This window comes from Cyprinodon variegatus, unplaced genomic scaffold (assembly GCF_000732505.1).
Source record: "Cyprinodon variegatus isolate N-32 unplaced genomic scaffold, C_variegatus-1.0 Scaffold268, whole genome shotgun sequence".
Classification (NCBI taxonomy): Eukaryota; Metazoa; Chordata; class Actinopteri; order Cyprinodontiformes; family Cyprinodontidae; genus Cyprinodon; species Cyprinodon variegatus.
Genome location: NW_015150721.1, coordinates 73,843 through 101,005, shown reverse-complemented (window position 1 = coordinate 101,005; position 27,163 = coordinate 73,843). Strand labels below are relative to the sequence as shown.

The window sequence follows — 27,163 nt, the reverse complement described above, 5'->3', positions numbered from 1 at the left end:
AATATCTTCTTTTTTTTTTCTTTATAAATTATTGAGATATTTTAAAATCCTGCAAATAATGTAGTTCCACTCAATTTGACATGCATAAACTAATTTTGAATAAATTACTAAAAGAAGTCGCCTTCTTTATTGAAGTGCATCAGTAGTAGCCCATCTGTTTCTTAACATTATTGTTTATATATAATAGTTAATTTAGAAGTTCTACTCAATTTCTACATCATAATCTGTTATCACTGCCTTGCAAATAAAAATAAGATGATCCTTAGATGGAGCTTACTAAAGTAATACTTACCTAAGAATAATTAATGACTAATTTATACAAGAAAAAGTGTGACAACCAGGAATAATTTACCTGGAACTTCTCTTTTAATATTTTAACTTAAAGAAAGAAAAAGAAGGTAAAGGATAAATGTCAAAATAATAAAGAATGATTGGATCTTTTATAACCTTTCTTACATGTACATCTGTTTGTGCTGCTGAAATGAACATCGTAAAGTTACTTTAAAGCTTCCCAATAATTGAAGGAAAAGTAAAATAGATAAAAAAGCTGAAAAGCAAAAGAAAAGGTTTTGATCAAATTCAAGATCTTACAAACACAGTGGATATTAAAAGCCTAACCACAGTTCTCATGTACAGCTTAAATAGAAACAAAAGAAATTATTTTATTTAACTTTTTCCATTATAAGAGAACAAACGCGGCCTCTGGTCTTGCAAGCTTGCAACCTGGACTATAATTGCTGAAGGATCTACGGTGCAGTTTCAGTCAGTATCGGGTCTTCTTCAGCGCACACCAGCATCAATTAAAGGTAATCCATTTAACTTGGGGTAGAGGTCAGTTTTCCTAGGAATTCCAAATAATTGACACCTTTTAGCTTAAGTTTCATTTCACAGACTCTTTATGAAGGATCAAAATGATCTCCTTCTCCAACAGTAACGGTAGAGGACCTACAGCAATGTGCAGCAAGAGCAGGCTAGGTTCTAAGTAAAATGACAATCTCTGAATGACTGAATATGGTTAAAAGACAATACAGCTTTATCTCAGCCTAAAGGAAGCCTTAAATCTTTTTAAAAAACTGCACAGTAAAGCTCAGTGAGGGCAGCATCATGGAATGGGGTCATTTTCTTCACCCGGAACAAGACTTAAAGTGTGTAAAATTATGAATGGTTCTAAAGAACCACAATATTAGGGTGTGTGATGGAAAGCTGATGGATTCAACTGATGAAAACAGTTACAATTGTTGTAAAGGTGTGCACAGTAACACAAACAAGTCACTTCTGATTTTAAATATAGGAAAAATTATGTTTTCCATGCTTTTGTTCTTTTCATACTAACTGTTTATTTACTAAAGAGTCAAAGGATGTGAGACGTCTGTATTGGTCCAACTATACAAACATGAAAGGACACTGTAGTTCTGACACCTGCCTTCTCGTCAGTGGCTCATTTTACTCCTTGCTGGTCCCTGCAAAGCTTCAGGGCTGCTTCAGCAGCGTTTCTCACTGCGCCGTCCGAATCTTTGTACGCTGCTCTGAGGAGGGAGCTGTACACCCCCTCCTCCAAAACGGACACAACGCCGTCAACATTGACCAAGTTTCCTAGAGCTCTGCAGCAGTGACGCCGTGTTACAGCATCAGTGTCAGAGAGCAGACAGGTGAGGGCGGCCGCCGATCTGCGAGCTTCCTCCGTCCATCTTCTCTGCTCGTCTTCACTAAAAGATGAATCACTGGCTGCTGCCATATGTAAGCTTCTCTGTTTACTATTATTGTTCTCACTGTCTCTACCTGAAGTGTCACTGCAGTTTCCTCCCATTTTAAACTTTGCAGCAATGTATCCCAGCCAGTTCCCCACAGCCCTGCAAGCCATTCGACGCACCTGCGGGCAGGAATCCATGAGACAGTTAATCATGCGTCTGAAAACATCCACCTGCAGGGTGCCTTCTTCATTAGGTCTTAAAGGTTTGAAGTTTCCTAGGAATCTACAAGCAGCAGCTCGCATCTGGTTGTATGGATGAGACAGCGCCTGCTGCAGCGGTGCGGCCTCGACGTGGATCAGAGGGGAGGCGAACTGAGAGGAGCAGCGGGCCACTTGGGACAGCAGGTTCAGCAGCTCCACTGCAGAGTCCCACAGCACATCCTGCTGCAGCAACTCGGAAAGGAGAGAGCTGGCAGTTCTGGTGAGAGGAGTCTGAGGTGATGAAAAAAAGCCAGCACCTTCGCCAATATGGGAGATGGAGTGCTCAGGATCACACAACATTAAACGGCTCAGCAGGGAGAGAGGCAGCTCCAGCAGAGAATGAGGGAATGTCTGAATTACCTGTGAAGGCATCAAAATCACAGAACAATTCATCAGACGTCTATCATTTGACAGCAAACAGCTCTCGCCCGTCCGCTGGAGCACAAAGGTGTTAAACTGTAAAGCAGAGCTTGCTGAATGTGAGCAGAGAGCAACACTTATCATATGTTGCATCAGACTTAAGTTTGGCATGGAGGTCTTTAGAGCAGCATTAGGAAGCCCTGACCTGCAGGAGGCTGGAAGCGACGTGGCAGCTGTCATACACCTGCAGGACCGTGGACAAGGTTGGTGACGGCAGGTCCAGAGCAAACGGAAAACAAAGCAGGTGGCAGCTCAATGTGGACAGAGTGTGGCGACTCGGCTCTGTCTCAGAGCTCCCGGAGGGACGTCTGCCTAGGAAATGAAGACTGCAGGGTATAAAAAGATGCTGCTGTTAGCTCACATAGGTTGGTGATTTATAACCCAAACAGCAAATGAACCCATTCACCATGCCCTTCAGAAGTATTCACACCCTTTTAATATTTTCCACGTTTTTGAAGATACAACAAAAAACTTCAATAGATTCTAATTGGATTTTAAGTTATAAAGTTTAGTGAAGTGTAAGGAAAATGAAATAATAATTTATTTAGATTTTTTGAAGAAAAAAATAGTTGGTTTTCTGCCTCTTTTATTCTGATACCACTTTAAAAAAACAATCTAGTACAAACAGCTGCTTTCTGAACATATAGCTAAATCTTCCACCTTTGTAATTCAAATCTAATTATAAAACCAGTTTTCCTGTGAAAAACTCAGAAATTTGAAAGATAACCAGAAAAACAGCAGCAAGAAGACCAGTTAGCTACAGAGATGTTTAAACCAGGATTAGATTATAAAAAACACAACAACCTCAATAAATTGTTACATTCATGCTGATTTTGAACAGTTTCTACCTTAGTCAGTTAAATAACATGCTGCTGTCATTTTGCACATCTCTGATGTTGCTGCTATTTTCAAATATCCATTACTGTAAAAATGTCCATAGCTGCATAGTGGTTATTTAATCTCCAGGTACACTGTACAGTATTTTATTTGCTTTTTTTTTTTAACTCTTTACTAATATATTTTTAATATTAATAAAAAAAAAAGAAATAATCGTTTTTGCTTTGTTTAAAGGTTTAAACCTTTTGACCTTTAAACTTTCATCAGTAATTTAAAAACAAAACCAGTGTAAATGAAAGATTTTGCAGGACAAAAAAATGTTCAAAACCATTTTAGTTTGGTTTAGTTGAGGCTTGTTGACCTTTGAACCTTTGTTTGTGTTATTAACCTTTGTTAATAACCAATAAACATTTGTTGCACGTTCAAGCACAAACATAGGAAAATGGAGTGACAATTTTTTGTTCAATTTGAAGAAGTTGGGGGTCTGCATGACTTTTGGGGATCACTTAGGTGCAAACATACAGTTCTACAAAGTATTGACTCAGTAATAGAAACGCATATCAAAATATAATATTCTAATTTGAAGAAAAAAAAGTCTTTTTTTTTTCCCATCACGGTTGCAGTACTTGGTGTTGGTCCATTATGAAAAATATTAACAAATAATTAAAGTTAAAGCAACTGAATTTTGTTCCATTATTGTTGCAAGCAAAGGAATTGTCAATGGAAATTTGAAAAAAAAACAACAAAAAAAAAACGTCCTGAGAGCCTGGCTTAGCTGTTTAGTGGATGCAAAAACTCTGTTTTGTTCCTCTGGTTTCTACACTGTGTTTAAGATTGAGTGAGGCGCTAAAACTCTTTTCCTGGCACCGATCTTTTTTCTTTTAATACATACATCCTGCAGCTTTTTTACGGAGACATTTGCTCCACTGTTTGCTGGAGATGGAACAGTACAGCATCTCTGAAATATTTACACCCCGGTGTATTGATAAATACATTTTTCCTTCACTAGACGCACACTTCACATTATTCTCGAAACACTAAAGTTTCACATCACAGTGCTTAGGATTTGCTTCGGGCTGCGCAATGTGAATGAAAAAGGAAGATCCACTGCAGGCGGAGCCTCTGCTCGCTGCCAGGTGAGAAATACAGGTGATCAGTTTTTTATCGACACAACACTAGAAACAAATGCTATCCAGAGGTTTAACATTTTAATAATGCTGCTGGCTAAGCTTCTGTTATTTCACTGATTTTTTTTTATTTAGTTTTCATATTATATTTTTCTATTTTAAAATCATTGTTTTTAACATTGCATTTGTTTTTCATGGATCTCAATTCTTCACTTCAAGCCCAATAAAAAAGCTTGTTCATGATGCAAACGTTGACAATATAATGTTGCTAGTCGTCCATGCAGACCAATAGAAATGTGTCTTTGTTCCTAACTCCACAGGAAAGCCCCCCCCCAAAGGTGAAGAGAGTGCAATCTGGAAAATGCCATTTGAAAAGAATGCAATTCGGGAAACTTGATCTGAAAGAGAAATATAAATAAAATAATAAAATATATAAAATATGAAAAATACATTTGAACCAACCCTCCAGCAAAGTCGCTCTCAAAACCTTTAAAAAAAAATCTATTTCAAAGTTTTATTTCTGGATTGCATTTTTTTTTCCTTTTACAGCATCATTTACAAAACGTGTTCTTTGCTTGCAACAATAATGAAAAATATTCACTCAATTTTAGTCTCGTTTCATCTGCAGAATCTGCAGCAGATCACTTTGGACCGGCAGATGGAAAAGTCATGGAGCACGGTAAGACACTAACCAGTTGTTGCCCAGCAGCCAGCAGAGTGTGTAAACACATTTAGATGTTTCATCAGAAAACAGAGCAATGCATGAGAATGGATCCTTGGTTAAGATAAACTGCAAAATCGACAGAAAGGAGTAAAATCCTGAAAGACAAAGGAAAATAAGTCATAAAAAAGTATTACATGAAATAAATGTTTTATGGGTTGGACTTCACCGTCTGCTGAAAGGAAGTCCAGGTTTGGTGTTGTGCTTGTGAGCGATGAACCGACCCTTTTCCACAAGTCTGCTAACAGGAGGGGATTTAACTCAGATGACAATGAAGAATGCTCATGCTAAGGAAAAAACAACAAAAAACGGACAAATCACTGTCAACCAGTGGACATTTGTTCCAGAAAATGTGTAAAGAAAGTGTTTTTTTACATTTTACCTCAGCCAGTATGTGTAGGAGCAAAGAGAGGAGGCCATCATACAGCCCCCAACTAGGAGGAGGCAACATCAGTGTCTAATGGTGCAGAGAGAGAAACAAACTACAGACAACTGCAGGAGGGTCTGAACTACAGAGAACAACATGCTGCTCATTCAATTCATATAAATACCGAGGGATCCGTTTTCAGCAAGGAGGTCAAAATGTCCAGCTCAACAAAAACATCGACACAATTTTCAGTGAAGAGAGACAAAACAGAAGCAGCAAGCGGCTGAAAAAGAACAAAGGAAGATGCATCAGAATCAAACAAGACCCAAGGAGCAGCTTGAAGTAATAATACATTTCTAGAAACAAGAAAACAGGCCATGAGAGGCATAAAAACAATCACACTAACACAGTCCATCAGGTTTTACTTTAAAAGAGCAAACCAGAAGCTTTTATTTTTATTTTACATTTTGAAAGTGGTTGACTGAGTGACTGATTTAGGAGGACACTCACCGCCACAGCCTTGAGATCAGGCCGGATGAGGATCGTCTTGAAAGGTTTAGTGAGCTCCTCCAGCCTGCAAGATGAAACCAGGAGAAAACCTATATTAATCACTCTGTCGTTTTTCTGTTTATTTGTTTTTTACACAGAAAGACAAATAAGTCAAACCAGACCTTGGTTCTCCTTCCACCCAATCAAAATGCTTTTCCCAGTAGATCAGAATACATTTAATCATTTCTCCAAGTGTAAGCACACTCGTCTCCTCCTAATAGGATAAAACGGGAAAAAGGTCAGGCAGTATTACTGTACAACCAAGATTTAGGTTAGCATCTACAACAGAAAAAAGTACCTCCACAAAATCAGAGCTTGAAACAAAATCTCTGATCATATCGAAGAGCACTTGCGGTAGTTCAAGTTCAGAAGTGACGTAGCGAGACTTCTCAGGGTCAGGAGTCAGGATCAAGTTCTGAAGGACCTTTAGTAGAAGATCAATCTGCTGCACGTTCACCACACCAATGCCTGTCAGCTGTACAGAAGAAGATTTCAATAATGTCTAAAAGGGATCCAAGACTTTAGTTAAGAATTTTGTTTTCTATTTAAATAAAAAAACAGTAAAAATACTTTAAGCTGTTATGTTTTAATGTAATTAAATATTTTTAGATGTTGTTAATTCTTTGTTAAATATAATGTAATGTATTAAAAAATGTTGGAAGACATAAAAAGCATAATTTCAATGCCTTTTAATGTCTTTCTCTGAAATTAAAAACTCAAAAAACAACAGCAAGAGTTCAGTAAATAAAAGATGACTGTTCAGACTTGAGGCCTGAACACACCGGTTGCGTCTGTGTTTGTAATCTCTAATCCGATTTTTTTCCCAAGTCACACTGATTGCATATAGAGAAGCTCCGACTAGCAGGGTGAGCAGATCTTTGCAGATTTGTTTCTCTTGTGTCTCTGTGGCAAAAATGAATGAAAACATCTCCAAAATTTGACGTGGAAAGATTCTGAAATGTTATATATAAAAAAAAAAATTAAAACGTAAAAACAGTGGCGCAGCTATAAAGCAAAGCCCTACTTAACGAGTCAGGGCAGCATCTGAAACCAGAACCGATAGATAATCTTATCGACCTACATTTAAAAAAATTATGGGGACTACATTTAAAGAAAAGGAAACGCAGCAATAAAGGCTGTGGGAGGGTTCATATGCTGACTGAGGCAGAGAGGTGATTCTTAGTGAGAGATCTGTGAAGTTTTATCAAAGACTTTCTTTTTTCCATATACCGGTAGAAGGGAGAGTGATGCACTGCGCTTATCTGTACTATCTGCCCCTTGTTATTTTGTTTTTGTGAGACTTAAGGAGGATGACTATTTTACTATATGTATTTTCTGTCCTGAAGTTTTGTTTTTCCTTTTCTGAGGAGAGTGATGTTGCGCTTTCGTCCCTCATGGCTTTTGTGAGGCTCAAACAGGATCACTACTTTACCCATGATAGGAATTTAGGAGGACAGAAAACAGTTAAAGTAGGCTATTCTTTCATTGTTATATTCAATTGTTTATGCTAGAGTCTATCCCGCTTACTATATATGCTCTTTGCAACCCCAAAACTGACTCGTTTCCCTGTGATTAACAAATTTTATGTTGTATTTTCCCCTAAAGCGGATGTTTTTTACTATGTAACCGTGTCACTCTTCCTGTCAGACCCATGAAATTGCCACTGAATTGCTGCGTAGCCTGACTAAAATAGACCTGCGGTCCATCTCAGTGAGAGCTACGCTGCCCCCTTGGAATAATTGGTGCTGGTTGTGTTCAACCCCTTTGACTCTCAGTGAGTGCTAAATGCCATAACCTCATCCAACACGATTTTCTGTCGTATCGGATCCAAAATCGGATACTGTGTGTTTATGACTTGAATGATCACTTTTGAGTCTCATGTGGAAAGCCTCCCCTCTGTCTGGTCACTGTTACTCAAAAATCTTTTAGCTTGTTCTGCCAATCAGCATGAAGGTAAACTCTCCCCAGGCCCAGCCCTGCTCCATAGACCCTGTAAGAGGCCTAGCCTTACTGGAAGTGATGGATGTTTGCTTGTTATCCAATCAGGGCTCTACTTTCTTAATGCTTTATTCCAAAAGAGATTTCACATAGACTGTCAGTCGGCTTCCTGCTGCCCCAGAGCAGATATTGTCTCCGAAAGCTGGCTTAACAGCTGATTAATGTGCAACATACTTATTAAACAAAGTGCTTTTTAGTGCACATTTAATTTACTTTAATAGCAATATTTATGAAGTTAAACAATGCATATTTGACCAATTATTTTACGAAATTGAAAAGTTTTCAATAAGAATCGCCACTGTTTCAATTTGATATTGCTTTAATGTTAGCTTCTGTTAACGATTAGCTCTAGCTAATAGAGTAAACAGTAGATCTCCAGCCAATGCATGTTTTAGCTTCAACAGAAATCTCATGTATAATGGCTCATGAAAACTTTGAGGCAGCGCCACAGTGTGGCATTGTCTACGTTTACACCCGTCAAATGCAATACGCTAAAAACCAACACTGTTAATGCTAGTCTTCCTGTGTTTACTCTGGAGTTCCTAATCCAGTAAGAACGAACCGGGTTATCAGCCCATTACATATTTTGGCCAACTTTTTTAGCTTGTTGTGAGTCTCTTTAAGACAGACTTATTAATTTATTAAACAATGTTGACCCAGTTACCTGAGCCTGAAAGGCCGTAATGGTGGATTTTATTTGATATATGATGTCTTTGTAGTTTAGCAGCTTTTTCTGCTGCCTGCTGGGGTCCGTTTCTTGCAAAAGATTCTTCCAATATCTCTCAATCTCAACATCCTAAAACAAAACAAAAAATTTGACAATTATTATTACTATATTAAGGTAAAAGTTGCCTTGCAAAATTATTCCCACCTCTATAACTATCAGATTTAAACATTTTGCAGCCACATAATACTGGGAAGTAAAACAATTCATTTGATAATTGAGGAATAGATGGAAAAATGATATAGTGAGGTATGAAGGACTTGGACATTTGTTACAACAAATTACAAAGGAGATTCTATGCACAGAATTCTGTTCTGTTCACAATGTCGTACAGAAATGGAGGGGAAAATAACCAACAAAACAAAAACGCACAACCGCAAACCTAAAACGACCTGTCCATGTAAGTGGAGCAAGGTGAGATCACAGATACTTGGAAGCTGTGTTTCCATTACAAATGTGAGTAAAACTTCATTGATATTCTGCTAATTTCAAAAATGCAAGTTTTTAACAATTGCGGTATTTCCATTACATAAGAAATATGATTAAAATTGCCTGTGAATAACTTCATTTACCCAATAACTCTCGAAAACAACATGGCTGCGACAGATGTGAACATATGAGATAAATCCATATTTCAGCCGTGGGTCTAGTGCTCGTTACGCTCTTTGTTTTGAACTAAAAGTAAAAATATAGTCTCCTCATGCATCTAAATATGCTGCGCAATCATCCTCTAACTACCTGAGGTTTTCTTTTTTTGTTTTTTGTCTTTTTACGAGGCAGTAAGCTCCAGTTGTATATCATGTAACTTATTTGATGCAAAAAAAAAGTGTTTCCATTGCAGTTTTGGGGAAATATAAGAGATGGCCGAAAAACCAACCCATTAAAGCGTAAAAACTTTTTAATGAAATTTTTTTAGTTTTTTTCAAAATGACAGTATATTTCCATTTAGAACATTTATTTTTATAATTACAATTTTTCGCAATTTTGCGCAAATTGATCGTTTATGGAAACTAGGCTGCTGACTTAGGTGTGAACAGGACTTTTAGTCATGCATAAACAAATGAGGTCAGTGAGAACAATCTGTTAGAATTCAAACACATGCAGGATGAGGCAGGAGTCCATTATCCACAGGCACAAAAAATAAACATAGAGCTGGAACACTAAGCAGTTATCAACTGCTAGTCCATTGAAATAAATTTCTATAAAATATATTGAATTTTGTTGTTTTAATTAGAAAAATTAGAAAAATATAAAAGCATTGCAGGGCAATGGACACGAGCAGAGAGAATGATCCTGACCTGTCTGGAGAGCGTAGCAGCTCTGTCTTTACTCCCTCTTCGAACAAGTCTGGGCCAAACCTCCACAGAGGGAAACTCCTGTTCATAATCTCTGCTGATCTGACCTCTGATGAGAGAAGGACAACAAATATTAACAATGTCTGCTTGACATTAATTTGTCAAACTTGTAAGCCTCCAGAAAAAGACCTTTGTTTTGATGTAGCTCTGCTCTTCAGAGTCATGCTCTGACTGGCAGCTGTCCCAACAAGCTGGCCAGAAGCACCGGTAGCTTCACAGGACCAGGCGTCGATGAGGCACACATTAGGTGATGCTAAAGCAATAGCGGGGTCCATCTTTTCACTTTCATCCTTCTTGTTCTGTTAAAATACACCAGTTTTAATGGGCGCTGCAAAATCATTTATAAAACAAAACAATTTAAATAACCGCTGACTCACTTTTCCACCGTCAGCCTCTTTCTTTTTGTTCTCCAGCTGATCCCTGACTTTTCTCAGAAACCTGCTCCCCCCTGATGCCGGTGCTGACTTTTCTGCCACTTGCTTCAGTTTCAGCGCCATGACATCTGGGCTGGGTGTGACTGTCAAGGGGCTGAAGAGGTTTATGGCCGACAATACTGCCAGCAACATAGAAATAAGTAGTAACTGAGTAGAAATCAGTAGTAACTTGTTAAAATTAGTTAGGTTTACTTAAGTTTTTTAAAAAGTACTTTTAGAAGATGTTTCACTAGACTGTTATTTCTAGTTTTACAGTATTATTATGAAGTATCGCTCCACAAATAAAAATTTTTTAATACATCACCCATGGTAAATAATTTCACTAAATTATACTGTGGCAGAGAGGAGTAAACACGGCATAAAAACATAACTTTACAGCAAATTCAAAGCTTCCTACCAAACGCATCATAAAAAAAAACATAAGAAAAAAATCTGCAAAGAAAAGAAAAAGCTGCAAATGAGAAATGCTGCAATAATAGAAAAAAGAGAGCAGCAACATGGAAAAATGTTGCAAACACAAAACCCACTGCAGATGCTTTTCTGCAGATTACTTGAAGCTGACACACAAAAACAGGCAAAAAAATATGCTGCAAATAGCAAGAATAATGGACATCCAGGTGGACCTTAGGCATGAGGTTATCAGCTACAGTATCAACATCAACAACATGTGCTTAGAAAAAAAAAAGAGATACTGTAAAACTTAATTCATCTATGGGATTAATAAAGTATTTATAAATTCAATTGAATTTGCTGTCATGTATTTCCACTCCTCGGCCACTGTTCAGTTGCCACCTTCAAGCGGATGTACGTTTAAAGGAAGCCATATGAGAGAATATTGCTTGGTTTTTGGAACAAAAAAAGCGTTCATCAACTCCAAAACACAGAAAAGCGGAATTTATTATTATTATTATTTTTTTACAATGTTGCTTGGAAAGCATTTTAAGGTATAACCTTAGGAGGAAATGTATACTCATGTATACCAACAATGTTTTAAAGACAAGGATTCATTTTTAGAAAGGATAAATCTTTGGGGATTAAGATTGGATTAGATGATAAAATAAATAAGTGTTACCTAAAACACCATCAGCAACAAAAGGATGGTGCAGGAGGTCTGGCCATGACAAACGTCTCTGTGGGTCTTTAGTCAGCAAACCTTTCAGGAAACTCTGAGAACAAAAACAGAATGAATTGTTTAATTGGTTCTTGATAGTTTGTGTGTACAGGCTTGGGGTGTGGATGGATGATGTGGGCTGAGCGTGGGGTTGGGGGGGGTTCAGATTGACCTGTTGGTTTCAGTATTGGCTCTATACTATCATGATGATGTCAATGGTAGTTTCAGAATCACTGATATGAACCTCTGCTGTTTGGTCTAAAGGAAGCAGGCCGTTTTCATTTGGTCCACACTCAGGCTTCTTAGGATCATCCTTGAATTTAATTCATAACATTCACCGGTTGACAATGTACTTTTTTTCTCCTAGTAAAATCCAGAAAACAAAATTGCACTCATGTGAAGAGTACTAGAAATTTTATTTGTATTAGTTTCTCAGCTCTATTTCAAAAAAGAGATTGTTTAAGTTGCTCTCAAATTAAAATGATTGGCACTTTATTTAAGAAGACTGTATATAAGTGTTTTTTTTTTTATCTTTCTTTACAGTATATTTCTGATTATAATATTAACTCTGACTTATATACAACTATGTTAGCTTTGTTGTGTGTTTATGCCTTTTAAGTAAATGCCAAATTGAGATTGTTACTTAGCTTATTGCAAACACACAAAAAAAAAGAAAAATCAAACTTAAGGGATAATTTTTAGGGATAAAATAAATTCAGACAACAGTTGTGTCAGAGAATAATACCAAACACAGCAGGGACCAGCCGTACCAGAAACAAGTGCTTGACAAAGTTTCCTACTGTAGGTCTGAACTGAATGTGCAATAACTGGAATTGGGGAAAATACAGACATAATCGTGACCTTTGGCAAAAAACTAATTGTTTGTGTGATTTGCAGCAACAGGCATCAAGGGGTTAATATAAAGGGGATAAATTTCTAATGGCATAATTGGGCATGGTGCAGATTATCGACCAGTTTGGTCCCGCCCATTTAAAAAGAGCAGATTGCATGTTCTACTGGCTTTGAGAGAGACTGTGAAAAAGATGGAAGTTCAGGGCCATGTAGTTAAAGGTATTAATTATCATTATTCAAAAATAATAAAGGTGATACTAAATATAAAGTATAGTTTGCCTGAAATACGTAGTTTATCTCAAAATCCTATCAAGAAAAGTAAAAAGAATAAAATGATAAAAATAACTAAAGCTGAATATTAAAAAAAATGAAATACCATGAAACAGGAAAAAGGTTTTATCCAGTCAAAGGAGGAAAATCAGTTCTGCAATAAGTAAGAGAAGTGCAGCCTTCACTTCTATTGGTAGACTCTTTCGATTTTTTTTTTTTTTTTAATAAACATATCACAATATCTATATGTTGAAGGTGATTTATGCAGTCAGAAAGGGGTCAAAATTGAAAGATTAAAGTTAAACACGGAAAAAATAGAAGTTGATATTTAATGTCAAATTTTACCTTATAATGTGAGAAACTAAAAAAGCAAGCAAAATAATAAGAATTGAATCTAAATTCAGTTTTGTATTTTAATTACACTTTTTCTTTTTTATCTCTTTTCTTTATTGCAGTTTTAAATGTTATAGTTTCAGAATCAAATCAATTTCTTTTTTTAGTTTCAAATTCAGATTTTGACCCCAATCTGACAGGAGTGGGCGGGGAAACGTGATTGACAGCTTGCAGCAGCGCTGGAGATGTCTCATTCCATGTTGCATTCATGTACTTGGGGAACTCCAACTATTTAACACATTCTCTGCAGCATTTATTTGCCTTGTTTGCAAAATCCTGTGAAAAAACATTATGTTATACACATTTACACTGGAAATGTCACTGTTAATATATATAAAAATAGACAGCCATTGTATAAACCACATAACTTTCCTATGACTGCAAAGTAAATTCTGTATCTGTTCATGGAAAGATGCCGTCTGGACCGAGATTTTCAACCAGCACTGCTAATTAGGTAAGTTTAATCTATTTTACAATCTTAAAGCTACAGTGTGTAACTTTTAGCGACATCTAGCGGTCAGACTGCAGACTGCAGCAACATGAACCCCCCCACCGCTTCTCCCCCCAAACAGTACGGCGAGCGTTACTGGACAAAATGTCTTCCACGACGTCCGCATCACCTACCTTCTCAAGTGATAAGGTTTGTTTACATAGATAATTTTACAGATAGTATTTCATTAGTCTGTGTAGGCTATAGATTTCATGTAGACTTAAGATAATAAATATACCAGTTATTTTTTCTACATCGTTGTGACGTTTTGGCGATCTCGCAATTGCTAGTTTGTTGGCTCTGCGCTGCCGTAGCGCAAAGATGTCTGCCTCCATGGCTGCGAGACCCGCTCCTATGTAATTATAAATAACGAATTCTAAGGCAACACAAATATTAAGGTTAAGAGGCTGAGCTCGTAGATGACGATAAATAACATAGTTATGTATAATATATTACATTTCTGACTGTATATCCCTGTAATTATTACACACTGTAGCTTTAATTGCCACAGACATAAAAAATGCAATGAAGTTTAAAACCTTTAAAAGATGTTAAAAAGCAAAATACACTTCTGGTGATGTATTATGTGGCTTAAGCTTCCCCCCTCTGCTGTCCTGTAAGGATGTAACCTGCTGCTAACCCAGAACTAGTACCTGTTGATGAAATCGGCTACAACTGCCATGTCTGCCAGCCAATGAAGCTAACACGTTCATTTCCAATTACCAAAGTCTCAACTAAGTGTGCTTCTGCTCATAAATTAATGTTACATTCACTGATGCCTGCTTTTGACAACAATGAAAAAATACTTTCAGAAGTGCCAAAAAAGCTGTAAAAGTTGCAGATGACTTTCCAATTTAGGAAAACTGCTTTCTACCTGGCAAATGTTTACAATATCAAATCCTTCCTCCATGAATTTTCGCAGCTTGGAAATTAGAATTTCTTAATATTAATGAAGGCAAACAAACAAAAATGCAAACACTATCTTGGCTGTTGGCAAAATATGGTTTGTTACATAGTGGCAAACAAGAGTTAACATAATGCTATCAAAAGTTTTATATTATTTTTTTTTTTAACTCTTTCAAAGTCCCCAATAGACAAATAAATGATGAAATAATAAATGTAGAACTATGTGAGTAGTATAAAACATAGTTTTCTTCCAACCCAAAAGAAAAACCTTTGCCTTCAAAGTTAAGCTGCCTCTCCAGTCGCTCATTTTATGATATTACTGTATCACACCACTTCTGAAGGCTGAACAAAGTCTAAGATCTCTCACAGCCAAAGCAAATTTTTTTTTACGACATAGAAATTAACAAAAAAAATTAACATTTGTTGCTTCGCGTGGATTAGTGCTAAAACAGCCACTCTGTCTTAACTTTAAGCCAGAATCATCACTCTCTGCCTCGGATCAGACCTGCCTGATCAGAGAAAATGAGAATTTGTTTCACTGCTCTTGGAGGGGATCAAATTACCACTTTGTGCCTGATTTTAATGAAGGAACAACATTATAACATAGTTTGAAATTAAAAAAGAAATGAATTTAGCATAATGTTGGCCCTTTTAAACCTATAAAGTTTGTCCTAATTCAGTCCAAGTTTTTAATTAAATAATCAGAGAGAGAAAAACATAAAGACATCTAAAAATGTCAGATGATTGATGATATATCAAATAACAAAACATAACAGTATTAGTGTTGTTTTGTTGATAAAAGGAATTTGGCTTTCCTGTACCATGCAGCTGTCGCTCATGGTGTCCGGCCACCTGATCTGTTCTCTCACAATCAGCTGAACCAAGTGGAAGATGGAGTTAGTGTAGAATGGTGGCACCCCCGTGTGGAGTTCATACAAAATGCAGCCCAGAGCCCAGAGATCAGCAGTGTGGTCATACGGCTTCTCCTCAACAATCTCAGGAGACATATACAGCGGCGTTCCCTTGATGGAAGTCAGGACCAGGGTGGAGACACTCATTGCTCTGGCAAACCTGGAATAAGAACTGGATTAAATACAAAGGATGGAAATACCGCTTTTTCAAACATTAAAAGAAGGAAGGTTACCGTACCCAAAGTCACAGAGCTTCACTACACCACTTTTTCCTAACAGGATGTTCTGTGGCTTCATGTCTCGGTGAAGGATGCGATGGGAGTGTAAATAATACAGAGCAGAGACCAGCTGGCATGCAATCCCCCGCACCTTAAGGAAGGGTGAGTAATCAAATGGATTATACACAACCAATCGAAGTAGATCTAATCACTGGAGTCCATGATCTGACAGGGAAGTTAATTAGCACAGATCAATCAACTTCATGCATCATCACCTGATCATGGCGGCATATTATGCAGAAAAAAAATACTAGCATGGGAAAGCTAGAACCTGAATAAAGATAAAAACCTGCAACAATACCAAACATGAAAAATGAGCCTCCATCTTTGGGTAGATATGTCTGTATCCACCCTATATCTGATTATACATGAGAGTGAATTAGCCAAACAATCAAAAATCTATTAAAATGTCAAACTATTATTTAAATATAAACTATGGAAACAAGGAAACCTTAATTAAAAGTCTGGTTTAATTAGACTTCCACTGAATGAAAAAATATATATTTCAGCGATACACCTTAGAATAGAATTTAACTTTATTACCGTTGCACTGTCACAGACCCAAGCGCAATGCTCTAACCACTAGGCCGCCACTCCCCCTTATTAAGATGTTCACCAAACATTAGAAAATAAAAACTTATACCAAAAGCCTTCTTCAACAACATCACCATTAGGATCTCTTTCTATTTATACAGAGCATCAAACTAGTAATTATTCATTATAATACTTTGATTTTTTAAGGCATTTATTTAGGGCTGCAACTAACGATTATTTTGCAAATTTTTTAATGTGTCGATAATTTTTTCGATTAACCAATTAAAATTCTTATAGCTAAAGGTTCCTTACAGAAGATCTTTGTATGAAATTAAACGAGTAGAAACTCCAACTTTTCCAGTTGAGGAGTTCTGGATAGAGCGTATTGACGGACGAAAAAGTTCTTTCAATCTTAAATGCAAAATGTTTATATATATATTTATATATATATTTTTTTTTTTACAATATTAGTATAATTACTGCTCAAGGTGGGTTGCTCTGTAAGCTAAAGGTCTGTTTTAGAGTTTCTACACTTCAGTTAATGATTAGTTGATTACTAAATTAGTTGGTGATTGTTTCAATAATCAATTAATCAACATTAAACTGATTAAGTGTTTAAGCCCTACATTTATTCTATATGTACCATCCATAACATTCTCTGATGACAAGACGTACAGTATACTGTATATGTAGTACTGTTAGTATTCATTATACAAACTACTTTACATACTATAAAAAATGGTAACACCATAATAATAACAGCTATGAAACAGCAGGATAATCATATAAAGTTAAAACTTGTTTGGTTAGTAATTCAAACTGTTGACTGTTTGAATATTTCTATTTCACAGTCAAACGGTGCTGTTTAAATAGTCTCACCTGACTGAGGCGCAAAACCTTTCTGAGGTGCTAACTTTGTACATTTTAAATGTACATTTCTCAATAAAGTTATTGCTCTTTTGTCTTAAAAAAGAAAGTGTTTAGGATATCTTTGGTAAGTGTTTATATTTGGATTCAATGAAGAATAGAATGGAACAGAATAGATCTTGTTGTCACTATAACGGGCAGTGGTGTCAAAAGTACACATATTTGTTAATTAAGTAGAAGTATAGCTCCTGCAGTTTAAAAACACTCAATCAACTTGACCTCTTTACTCAAGTAAAAGTGAAAAAGTTTGTGCTCCTCTTTTCTATTTCATCCTGTTCTCCTCATTCTACCAACTTTTCTATGAATACTGTAAAGCCACCTTCCCGTTCTATCCTCTTCCCACTGCTTCTGCCATCTTTCCGTAACCTTTTGTTTAATAATAGATTTAATGTTTTTTTTTTTTTTTTACTAAATGGTATCATTATATCAGTATAATTATTTTTCGTGGCTTATTTTGCATATTTATCTGCCAACTCATTTCCTTTTACTCCTATATGTGACGGTATCCATGTAAAAATAACTATTAAACCCATTGCCTGAATTCTATAAATTAAGAATTGATCTCTAATAAAAGGTCTGGTTTTTTGATTTGATTATTCAATATTGAATATAATGTTTAACTTAACAGGAATTATTAATAATTCAATTATTAATCAATTATTAAATTATTTCTTTGAAAAATCCTCAGTTAAAATCCCTCTGAGTTTCAGAGCCCTACCAACCCTGTGGGACACACAATCTTTAAATTGTTACTGAATACCTGCTTCTCTGGTAAGTTTCCATCATCCTCCAAAATCTGGAACAATTGGCCTTCTGCATATTCAGTTACAACCACAACCTGTTGCAGAGAAACATGGCATTTCTGATTAAGCATTAGTAAACCAGATACACTGAACTTCTTCGAAATAGAAACATGATTTTTTTTTCTGAAAAAAAGAAACAAACAAACAAACAAAAAAGCAAATAATACCTCTGTTTCAGTCTCAAAACTGTCAAAGAGCTGGACTATATTTGGATGCTGGAGGTCTCTCATTATTTCTATTTCCCTCTTCAGATTTCGCAGCTCCTTCTCAGACCGACCCACTTTCGGCATAAACTTTAGAGCCACAACCTGAGAGAAACCGATACCACCGGTGAGCCAAGCAACCATGACCAATAAAAACGGTTTGATAAAGAAACCTTTTACCTGACCGGTGAACTTTTTCCTCCCTTTATAAACTCTGCCGTAGGAGCCTTCACCCACCAGGTTCAGAACGTGATAGGAATCCATCTCTAACCGTTTCAACCCAAACGAACGGAAACTCGACAAGTTAGCAATAAATGCTAGGAGTAAATACAAGCAAATTACAGTAAAATTAATTTTTGTGAGAAAAAATACTTATATACTGTAGGTTTTTGTTAAAATTGAAGGTTTGCAAAACTCAAACTATTTTTTGAGTAACTGCAGATGCACAGGATGAAGCCGACCGACCTAACTGCCTACTGTAAAAAAGATAATTCAAAAAACGTTAAGTTTTATATGTAATTCAGGCTATTTAGAATTCATCAATGTGCCCTGTTAACGGCACGATATCAATAAATAGACAGCTCCTTTTACATAATTTTACAACAAAATAAGAATTTTCAATCTGGCATTTGTTTGGACAGAAAATTGGACAATGGACCCTGAGCCTAGCAACAGTCGCTGCGTCCCTATCAACAGAGCTCGTAAGGAAAACAAAGCGCCTTGTGGTAGAGACTGCAACCACTCATAATAAATGAGACTCTAGTGGGCTTTGTTGCACCTATATTAATATTAATACAGACATATGTTCTTGTTTTTTTGGTTATAAAAGCAAAGTAGAAGTAATATGAACGCATATTTTGGCTAATATATGCCAAACTATTGCTTCTTTGCATTTATAACTTTTATTTTTTTTATTTTATTTACATGACATTCTTAAATAAATGTATATTTGCAGAATCAGTAATTCAAAATGCATTAAAAATGCATCAGGACCGATAACAAAATACGTTGGAACCTATAACCATTGTATAGATCAAGGGTGTAACTTTGAGGTAAAAGTTGGTAAGGGTGCTCTAAGGGTTGGGGCTGATATACCTACAGCTACTCAACCCGAACGCTTTCAATAGGGTTTATATGTACATTTATATGTATATTTATTGAATGATTTCCTGTTGTTGAGAACACAAGAGTACCACAATACACTGATATTTAGCTATAGACAGATGCCTGCCTTTAGTGCATTATTCATAAAGGTCTCAAAAACATTAATGTATAAAAAATGATGAATAACAGCCGATAGTGATGCCAACATCAATATATCATGCATCTCTAGTATAAACACAACTTCCATTCCATCCATCCATCCATGCATGGCTTCCCTTTAAGCTCCATCAGTGATTTTCCTCCTTCACAAGAAGAAAAATCAAATTTAGAAATTTGTCCCATATGTCATCGACAGCCCAGGTCTATGTATTGAACCTTATATTTCAAAAATCATTTATACACTGATTTTTATTATTTGTGCTTTAATTCTTGCAGGTTTCTTATATTTTAAGTCTCTTTCCTGTGAATCTGGCCCTCTCTGGGTTGGCTGGCACAGCTATTTCTGAGTCTTGCTGAACTACAAAAGATGTTGAATTTTATTATAGCATGGCATATTTTTTCTTGTAAACTTGGAGATATATTTAGTGCATGTTTCATATCCCAGTAAATGTGTTTCACCTTTAAATCTGCAGTTGTGCCTAATTGTGTCTCTGCTCTGCTTAAAAACAGATTTATGAACCTTTCTACCAATATAATGATGCCACAGAAACTTATTTCCAAGATATCTAGAAGCTCTGCGGTCTGATTCTTTGTACAATAAGAAAACAACAGATATGTGTTAATTTTAATTTGTAATGGTCCTCTGAGAAGCCCAACGGACTGAAAATGCTCTGAACACAGTTAGTTGCACCTAACCCCAGTAACTGTTGGCTATAGTAAATTAGGGGGAGACCAGCATAGATTATTGGTGGGGACTGTCCCCTCCATGCCCAAAGTTGGTGGGGACATGTCCCCTCCATGCACAAAGTTGGTGGGGACATGTCCCCTCCATGCCCAAAGTTGGTGGGGACATGTCCACACCAGTCCTTCAGAAAGTTAAGCCAGTGGTATAGATTCATAAAAGAATGCTCATATTCTATTAGGTTTACCCTGCCATAATTTTTTCTATCACGTCCCAAATTTCCGGAGTTCTTGGCCATTATAAGACACGTTTGCAAGACGAATATATAAAAAAGTGGGACACTGTTTTCAGCATCACCGTTTTGAAAAAACAAACAAAAAAGGGACAGGACTGCTAGGAAACCCTATGGTTTGATGTAGGACCATAATGATACTACTGATAATTCAGAAATAACTCCTGTGGTGGTCTCAGAATGACAGGATGAAGTGATTAGTTGTGCTGTTCTAAAAGAAAGGGTGCAGTGTCGCTGTTCACCACAAGATGTCGCACATAGTTTCTATAAACCAAACACAGCAGTACAGGAAAATGCTCTCATACAGCCATGAAGCAAGGAGGTGGAAGACTGACCAGTTCATCTTATTATTATTCACTATTAAAAGTTAATTTAAACAAGAAAATCACCATTAAGATGAACAACATATTTTTTTGAAAGATATCTCTTAAAGAAAAGTTAAAAAACACTGCATGTAAAACATTATATGTAAAAAACATCCACATAAAACTTTTTGAAAAAATTAAAACTATCTGTAAAAAGTGACATCAGACAGAATTAAAACAACAATTCTAAGAAGTAATATCTAAGACTGTCAATCTAGTATTAAATTACTTGTAGACATTAAGCTTCAAACCTGCCAAACGCTCAATGTTGTGGCTTGATAGGCAAAAGCCTTTCTTCCAAATTCGGAGCAGACATTTTGGGACAGAAAGTAATACCGATCACTGGAACGCAAAAAGCATTACTTGATGCTCTTATGTGTTTCACACAATTAGATCAAAACAGGACACACACTCATCTTTCAGTTGAATCCCATTTGAACTCTGGATTCAATTGAAAGATAAAAAATATAGGTTAGTGGCTTTGCTATGAAATCAGGTGCCAATTTCAGAAAAATAAGATGAAATAAGACCAGGCCCATCTTCATTTAGGTAGAAGTCACCTGTAAAATTACCTGTGAAAAATTAAAGCTGAAGCCAGATCCTGCAACGTGACAATGAACCAAAATATACATAAAGAAACAAACACTAGAAATAGAAATCTAAGAGCTGACAGTTGGGCAAACTTTCCTCAGACAGGTAAGCTATAGAGAAGTAAACTGAGACTTTCTATGTATTTTATACAATGAGGGAAATAACGTAAACTTTTGGTGGTGACCTGAAATAAACCTCTATATACTTTAGAAAAAGTTTAAAAAGGATGCTTCAGCTGAGAGGTGAAGTATGTATAAGATGGATGTGAAACAGGGGTAATGATCATATAGTTAAAATATTATGCCTAGGTTGATTTCTGTTTTCAGTAATTCAATTAAATAAGGGAATAATTCAATTCAATTCAGTTTATTTATATAGCGCCAATTCACAACACAAGTCATCTCAAGGCACTTTATAGTTCACCAGATCATAGTGTCAAATTGATTCAAAGTTTTCTATCTACTGTAAGGAAAACCAGTTGATTGCATCGACTCATTGACTCGAAGGCAATCCCTCACACTAAGCATGCTTGTAGCGACAGTGGAGAGGAAAAACTCCCTTTTAACAGGAAGAAACCTCCAGCAGAACCAGGCTCAGTGCCATCTGCTGAGTCCAACTGGGGTTCAAGGAGACAGAAGCAGAGATACAAAAAGCAGAATATTATATTTTTAATAAAATTCACTACATGTGTATACACATATATGTGTATATATTGTTTTAAACAGACAGCATAATTATTCAAATTTGTGTTATCATTGTTAATATCAGCTGTTGCTGTGAGAGATGCAGTATTTGATTAATTCATCATGGGAACGAAGTAGATAAAAGGTTTGGTAAATTATAGCCTTGGGTTATAAAATAGGTAATTGACTGATAATAAGTAACACGTTTTTAATTTATTCTGTGTTGTTCATTATTTGTAAAGTACAGGAGGCTTACTGGTGTCCCAGCTTCCACCCATCCTCATTTTTAGCCAAAGGAAGTATCTGTTCCTTCAATTATCCGCCAAGGGGCGCAAGTGCTTCAAATGAACAACATGCGCTTCTTCATCCTCGCATTTCATACAGTTTATACAGCCTGGCAAATACCTGCAGAGGCAGATTACTAAACAATAGTTTCAGCCTTTTTTTTTTTGCATTCATTTCTTTAACTAATTTTCCCATCCGAACCAAGTTTGTCCAATTAGTTCTTTTATTTTAACACAAATGTAATTCCAAGGCATCCCAAACTAACTGTGCAAATCAAGCTGGGGGAAAAAAAACACCCCCTATCCAAATCAGCCTTGTTCATTCCAAGGATGCAGTAGGATTCAGTTGTAGTTGTGAGTCTGAATCGGAGAAGAGGTAGAAGTCCTCATCTGAACTGTGCATCTGAACTGTGCATCCATTGAGAGACTGCCCCCAGTGAAGGACTGGCTTTCCAGATTTTAAAATAACGGAGTAGTTGAGTCCTCAGAAAGCAGCGGTCCCCTCAGCGCTCACAGGTGGAACATGAAAATGGGTCATGGACGGGAGGAGTTTACTCTGAGTCAGCTCATAGGACCTGTGCTGTTTTAGCGGATCATGTTCCTCATCTGTGTCCTGTTCTGCTTCCACTGAGATTTTCTACCCACCTCAGTCCATATAGCCTATTAATATTTTTCTTATTGGTCTTTTCGTTCTTTACTTGATGCAAACATCGACATGTTTGTCAGGACAGTTTTCCTCCTCTACTTTGTTGAATTTATTCGCTGTATGGAAAGTGAGATTTGCTTTCCGATTAAACTGGATGACCATAGTGATGAGTTTGACAACGGGGTGGATATCAGTGTTCAAAAGCGTTTTATAAAATTAGCAGCTTTTCAGCAAGAATTTGTGCTCAATTTACAGCAAGATTCCGAATTCATCGCTCCCTCCATCTCTGTCCAAGGCGCGTTTTGGATCCAAGACCCTGATGTCCACAGGGACTTAAGACGGTGTTTCTACTCTGGATATGTGAACGATGATAGAGATTCCTATGCTGCACTGAGTCTCTGTAAGGGTTTAAATGGTGCATTTGGCTTCCAGGGCTGGGAATATTTCATCAGCCCGGTGCGTAATGGCACCCAGAGCGCGCAGCAGGCGCACGTCGTCCGACGCAGACGCATCCAGGATCTGAAGCAGAATTCCACCTCCAGGTGTGCCGTGGAGAGCGACCTAAGCCCCGCAGATGCGCGATCCCTGCTGAAGTATAGGCATATGACGGAGCTCAGCAGCTTAAACGAAACATTACTGAAGAGGATGGGGAGGGCTAAAAGGTTCGCCTCGGTCCCCCGGTACGTGGAGACGCTGCTGGCTGCAGACGAGTCGATGGTGAACTTCCACGGAGATGACCTAAAGCACTACCTCTTAACGCTGATGTCGGTCGCAGCTAAGCTGTACAGGCACCCAAGCATCCTCAACTCCATCAGCATCACAGTGGTGAAGATCGTGATCATATCTGAGGAGGACAAAGGTCCAAAGGTGTCCGGGAACGCAGCCATGACGCTGCGTAACTTCTGCACCTGGCAGAAAAAGATGAACAAGCACAACGACAAGCACCCAGACTACTGGGACACAGCTATTCTCTTTACAAGACAGGTAAGAGAGCAACAAGAGGAAAAGTATTCACACCTCCTTTATCTTTCTCTATCTCATTAACCACAAACCTTAGTGCATTTTCTTGGAATTTATGGGGACAATTAAGCAAGTCCACGTTTAAATGAAAAGGACAACTTTAGAGGGTTCAAACTTTTCTATATATAAAAGACTTATGTTATATGGTGCACAAAGTGCAACACAACTATCTTTAAAAGTCATCCAAACTATAACATGCCGGTCAGTAGAATAAAATCCTCATAAAAGCTCTTAGATTTTGTGGCTATGGATATTTTTCCAGGGCATGGCACACTTTCTCTCATCGATTAAAAATCTCTAGAAAATCTGTTTGGTAGGATTACTGTCAAACTTAACATCTGCTCTGAATTACATTTCCATCATTGTGCTTCTCCACATCCCATCTCTAACACTGGTGTAAACCTCAACGAACAAACAATAGCTAGGGAGTAATCTAAACCTTAAACAACCGCCTATTTCACTCTACGATGAAACCTCTGTTTAGGAAGTGAGAATGATGTTTTAATCTGATGTATCACAAGGCCAATGGAGCAGCGACTTCCTTCAAAATAAAAGGTCAAATGTAACATCAGACTAGCAGGGCCCTGTCAGCTTTGGCAAACTTTGTCGAATGTTAAACTTTGGAGTCCTCAGAGATGCACTTGTTGGAAGCATCTTGTTTCTTTCAGCCCTTCCCACTCTCCTCCAGTTGGGGTTTTTCCAGCCCTATCCACCATCCTGCCTGCACCTCATTAAACCGGCCCCTGAAGGGAGGACTACATTGGTTATGGGAATGATGAGAGTCACATCCCACCACGTCTTTGCCCCATCTGCTTCCTCCAAGTCAGAAAACAAGCGGCCCTGCCCAGCCTGCACAGTTGGACCTCTGAGTTTGACATTAAGTTGATCTTGAAACCATTATCTTCTCTGTGTTGGCTCCACCTGCTGAGCCCATACATCACACTCTAAATCTCTAGAAAAGAACTGCAAAAAAGAAGTCAGATTCTGTATTATTAAAAGTAACCTGGATTTGGATCCATGAATGACGTTACAAGCTCCACAGCCAGTTTAGATGACCCTAATAAACTCAGAGCCGGCCAGCCATGAGTCATGTGGATTCAGTTTGGTGTATAACACAGGAAAACATGCAACAAGGGATTACAGCACTTTTTCTGTTAGCATACCTCCAGTGATCTCACTGCTTTAGCTGGAGCTTTCAAAAACTGCTACAAGAAAAAAAATCTGCATTTACAAGAGATTTTTGTTTTAATTTTGTTTAATTTTTGTTTAATTTTTGTTAAATTAATGTTTTTGAGCTGTTCAAAGTCCAAGATCTGCAGTATAAAAAAACATGATTAAAATCAGTTTATAATGTTTGACCTCATATGAAAAAAAAAAAAAAAAAAAAAAGATTTTGGTAGAGAAAAGACAGATGCTTTTGTACCTTTTTTGTAGAGTGTAAAGACCAAATGGCAGCTCAGCAAGTTCTTAATTCTGAAAGATGTGATTAAATGGAATCTATTAGTAGGCTGGTTTTATGAAACATTGTCAAATATCATCAGAAACTCTTTCTTTTCACATGTTCTTTTTTTTTCTATTTAAGCATAGAAATAGTACGTTGAGATTTCTATTCTTGTTTTCCATCAAAATACTTACAGCAATGCAGTTTTAGAAGTATTTATGCACCTTAAACATTTGCATATTACCTTAAATTACAACCACAACAATTTAAACCTCTTTAAGAGGGTTATGATACCAATTTTGCACCTGTTAGAACTGACCAGTACTGATATTGACCTGAAACAATACTAGCATGAATCATATTTACTTTTAATACTTAGTCTGCAGTGTGGAAGGTTAGAAAGAGGTTTAATTAAATATTACTCAAACAGATGACAACTGACCTGTTTGTTATTAACCAACGGGTTGAATTAAACTTCAAATCAAATCAAACTCAGCATGCCAATATCTGAGATTTTAGATTCAGGCCGATATAATCCAATTTTGGCTTTTTACCCGATATTGGACCAATAACAATGTTGTATTGGGACATCCCTAATCATGACATAATTTTTATTATTCTTGCATAAAGTCACAAGCTAAGCACATGAGCACAACACTCATATAATCTAAATAAAGCACTAAAGACATACTTGATTTTCCTAAAGCTCTTGCTAGAAAACACATGCCCATATTTTCACATTCATGCCCTTTAAATCAAAGGTAGTAGATACAAGCGGAAAGAAGATCACCACATGTGCTTTAACTGAGCTGGATCACTTTTAGTGTTCATGAGATGGAAAGGAAGAGCAGGATTGTCGTGCGCTTGGACAGTTACCAAATAGTGACTTTGACATTTCTATCCTGCATTTCAGGGAAACATTTTCAACTATAACTTTAATAAAATAAGGCTCTGCACAATATTGATACATAAAGACCTTGAAACATACATTAAATGGGTTTAGTTGTTATTTATCTTTTATTACATCAGATGCAGCTTTTGCCTTCTCCCAATAAAACCCAAAAATAGTTCTAAAAGGGCATGCTTGTCATATTCAATGTTAGTATATTGATGTAAAGAATCAACTACTGTGTTTTTTCTGTCATTTTATGGTTAATATACTAACAACTAAAATCTTAAATTAATTAAAATTTTGCCCTTAAGAGTATCACTGTTTTCACCCTCTGGTTTAGAGAGGAACAAGATATTCTGGAGGTGGTGAATTACGTCTGCATACGAATAACAAGTCCCTTGGTAGGGGTGGCAACTCGGAAGGCCAATGATTGACTACAGGGAGGGGGGCATGACCACCTCTTGCCCAACCTCTAGCTCCACCCCTGATCATTCCCTTGTAGCTCTGGTTTCTTAGAGGTTTCTTTCCAGGACTCCTCTGGTTTCCAGGATGACACCAGCCACCTTCCTCACACCAGCTTGTCCAGAGCTTGGATTCACAGCTGTATTATTTCTCATCCTTTTCATAGTTATCTTCTTCTCAGTGTTGGTCTGTCAAAAAAATCCCAATCAAAAGCACCGATGTTTGTGGTCTTAAGATGACACAATGCAAAAAAGTTAGATCGGCATGAATACTTCTACTGCAGCGGAACATTGACGGTTAAAATCCCTTCCTTCCTTCCTTCCTTCCTTCCTTCCTTCCTTCCTTCCTTCCTTCCTTCCTTCCTTCCTTCCTTCCTTCCTT

General features: G+C 37.0%; 2 protein-coding genes across 2 annotated transcripts in view; one reads left to right on the top strand and one right to left on the bottom strand.

Moving 5' to 3' along the window:
• Positions 1-438: 438 nt before the first annotated feature.
• Positions 439-18,595, bottom strand: stk36 (serine/threonine kinase 36). The gene is made up of 19 exons (XM_015382843.1): positions 18,342-18,595; positions 18,126-18,266; positions 17,916-17,993; positions 15,655-15,785; positions 15,327-15,576; positions 11,556-11,649; positions 10,427-10,602; positions 10,179-10,348; positions 9,993-10,098; positions 8,635-8,766; positions 6,271-6,447; positions 6,095-6,186; positions 5,934-5,997; positions 5,608-5,706; positions 5,439-5,513; positions 5,226-5,343; positions 5,028-5,154; positions 2,517-2,697; positions 439-2,311 (listed from the first exon to the last, which is right to left on the bottom strand). Exons 1-19 carry the CDS (start codon positions 18,423-18,425, stop codon positions 1,439-1,441), a joined length of 3,168 nt encoding a protein of 1,055 aa, XP_015238329.1. The 5' UTR covers positions 18,426-18,595; the 3' UTR covers positions 439-1,438.
• A 4,134-nt stretch (positions 18,596-22,729) lies between these two features.
• Positions 22,730-27,163, top strand: part of LOC107089854 (A disintegrin and metalloproteinase with thrombospondin motifs 15-like) — a 16,709-nt gene continuing 12,275 nt past the window's right edge. The window contains exon 1 of the mRNA XM_015382869.1: positions 22,730-23,951. Within this exon, the coding sequence (XP_015238355.1) occupies positions 23,037-23,951 (915 nt within the window). The 5' untranslated portion in view covers positions 22,730-23,036. The remainder of the gene's footprint in view (positions 23,952-27,163) is intronic.

Coding starts and splice junctions, on each gene's coding strand:
- stk36 (XM_015382843.1), bottom strand. CDS start 18,425: ATGGATTCCTATCACGTTCTGAACCTGGTGGGTGAAGGCTCCTACGGC. Junction 17,994..18,125: donor GTTTTGAGACTGAAACAGAG/GTATTATTTGCT, acceptor TCTCTGCAACAG/GTTGTGGTTGTAACTGAATA. Junction 15,786..17,915: donor GAAACTTACCAGAGAAGCAG/GTATTCAGTAAC, acceptor CCCTTCCTTAAG/GTGCGGGGGATTGCATGCCA.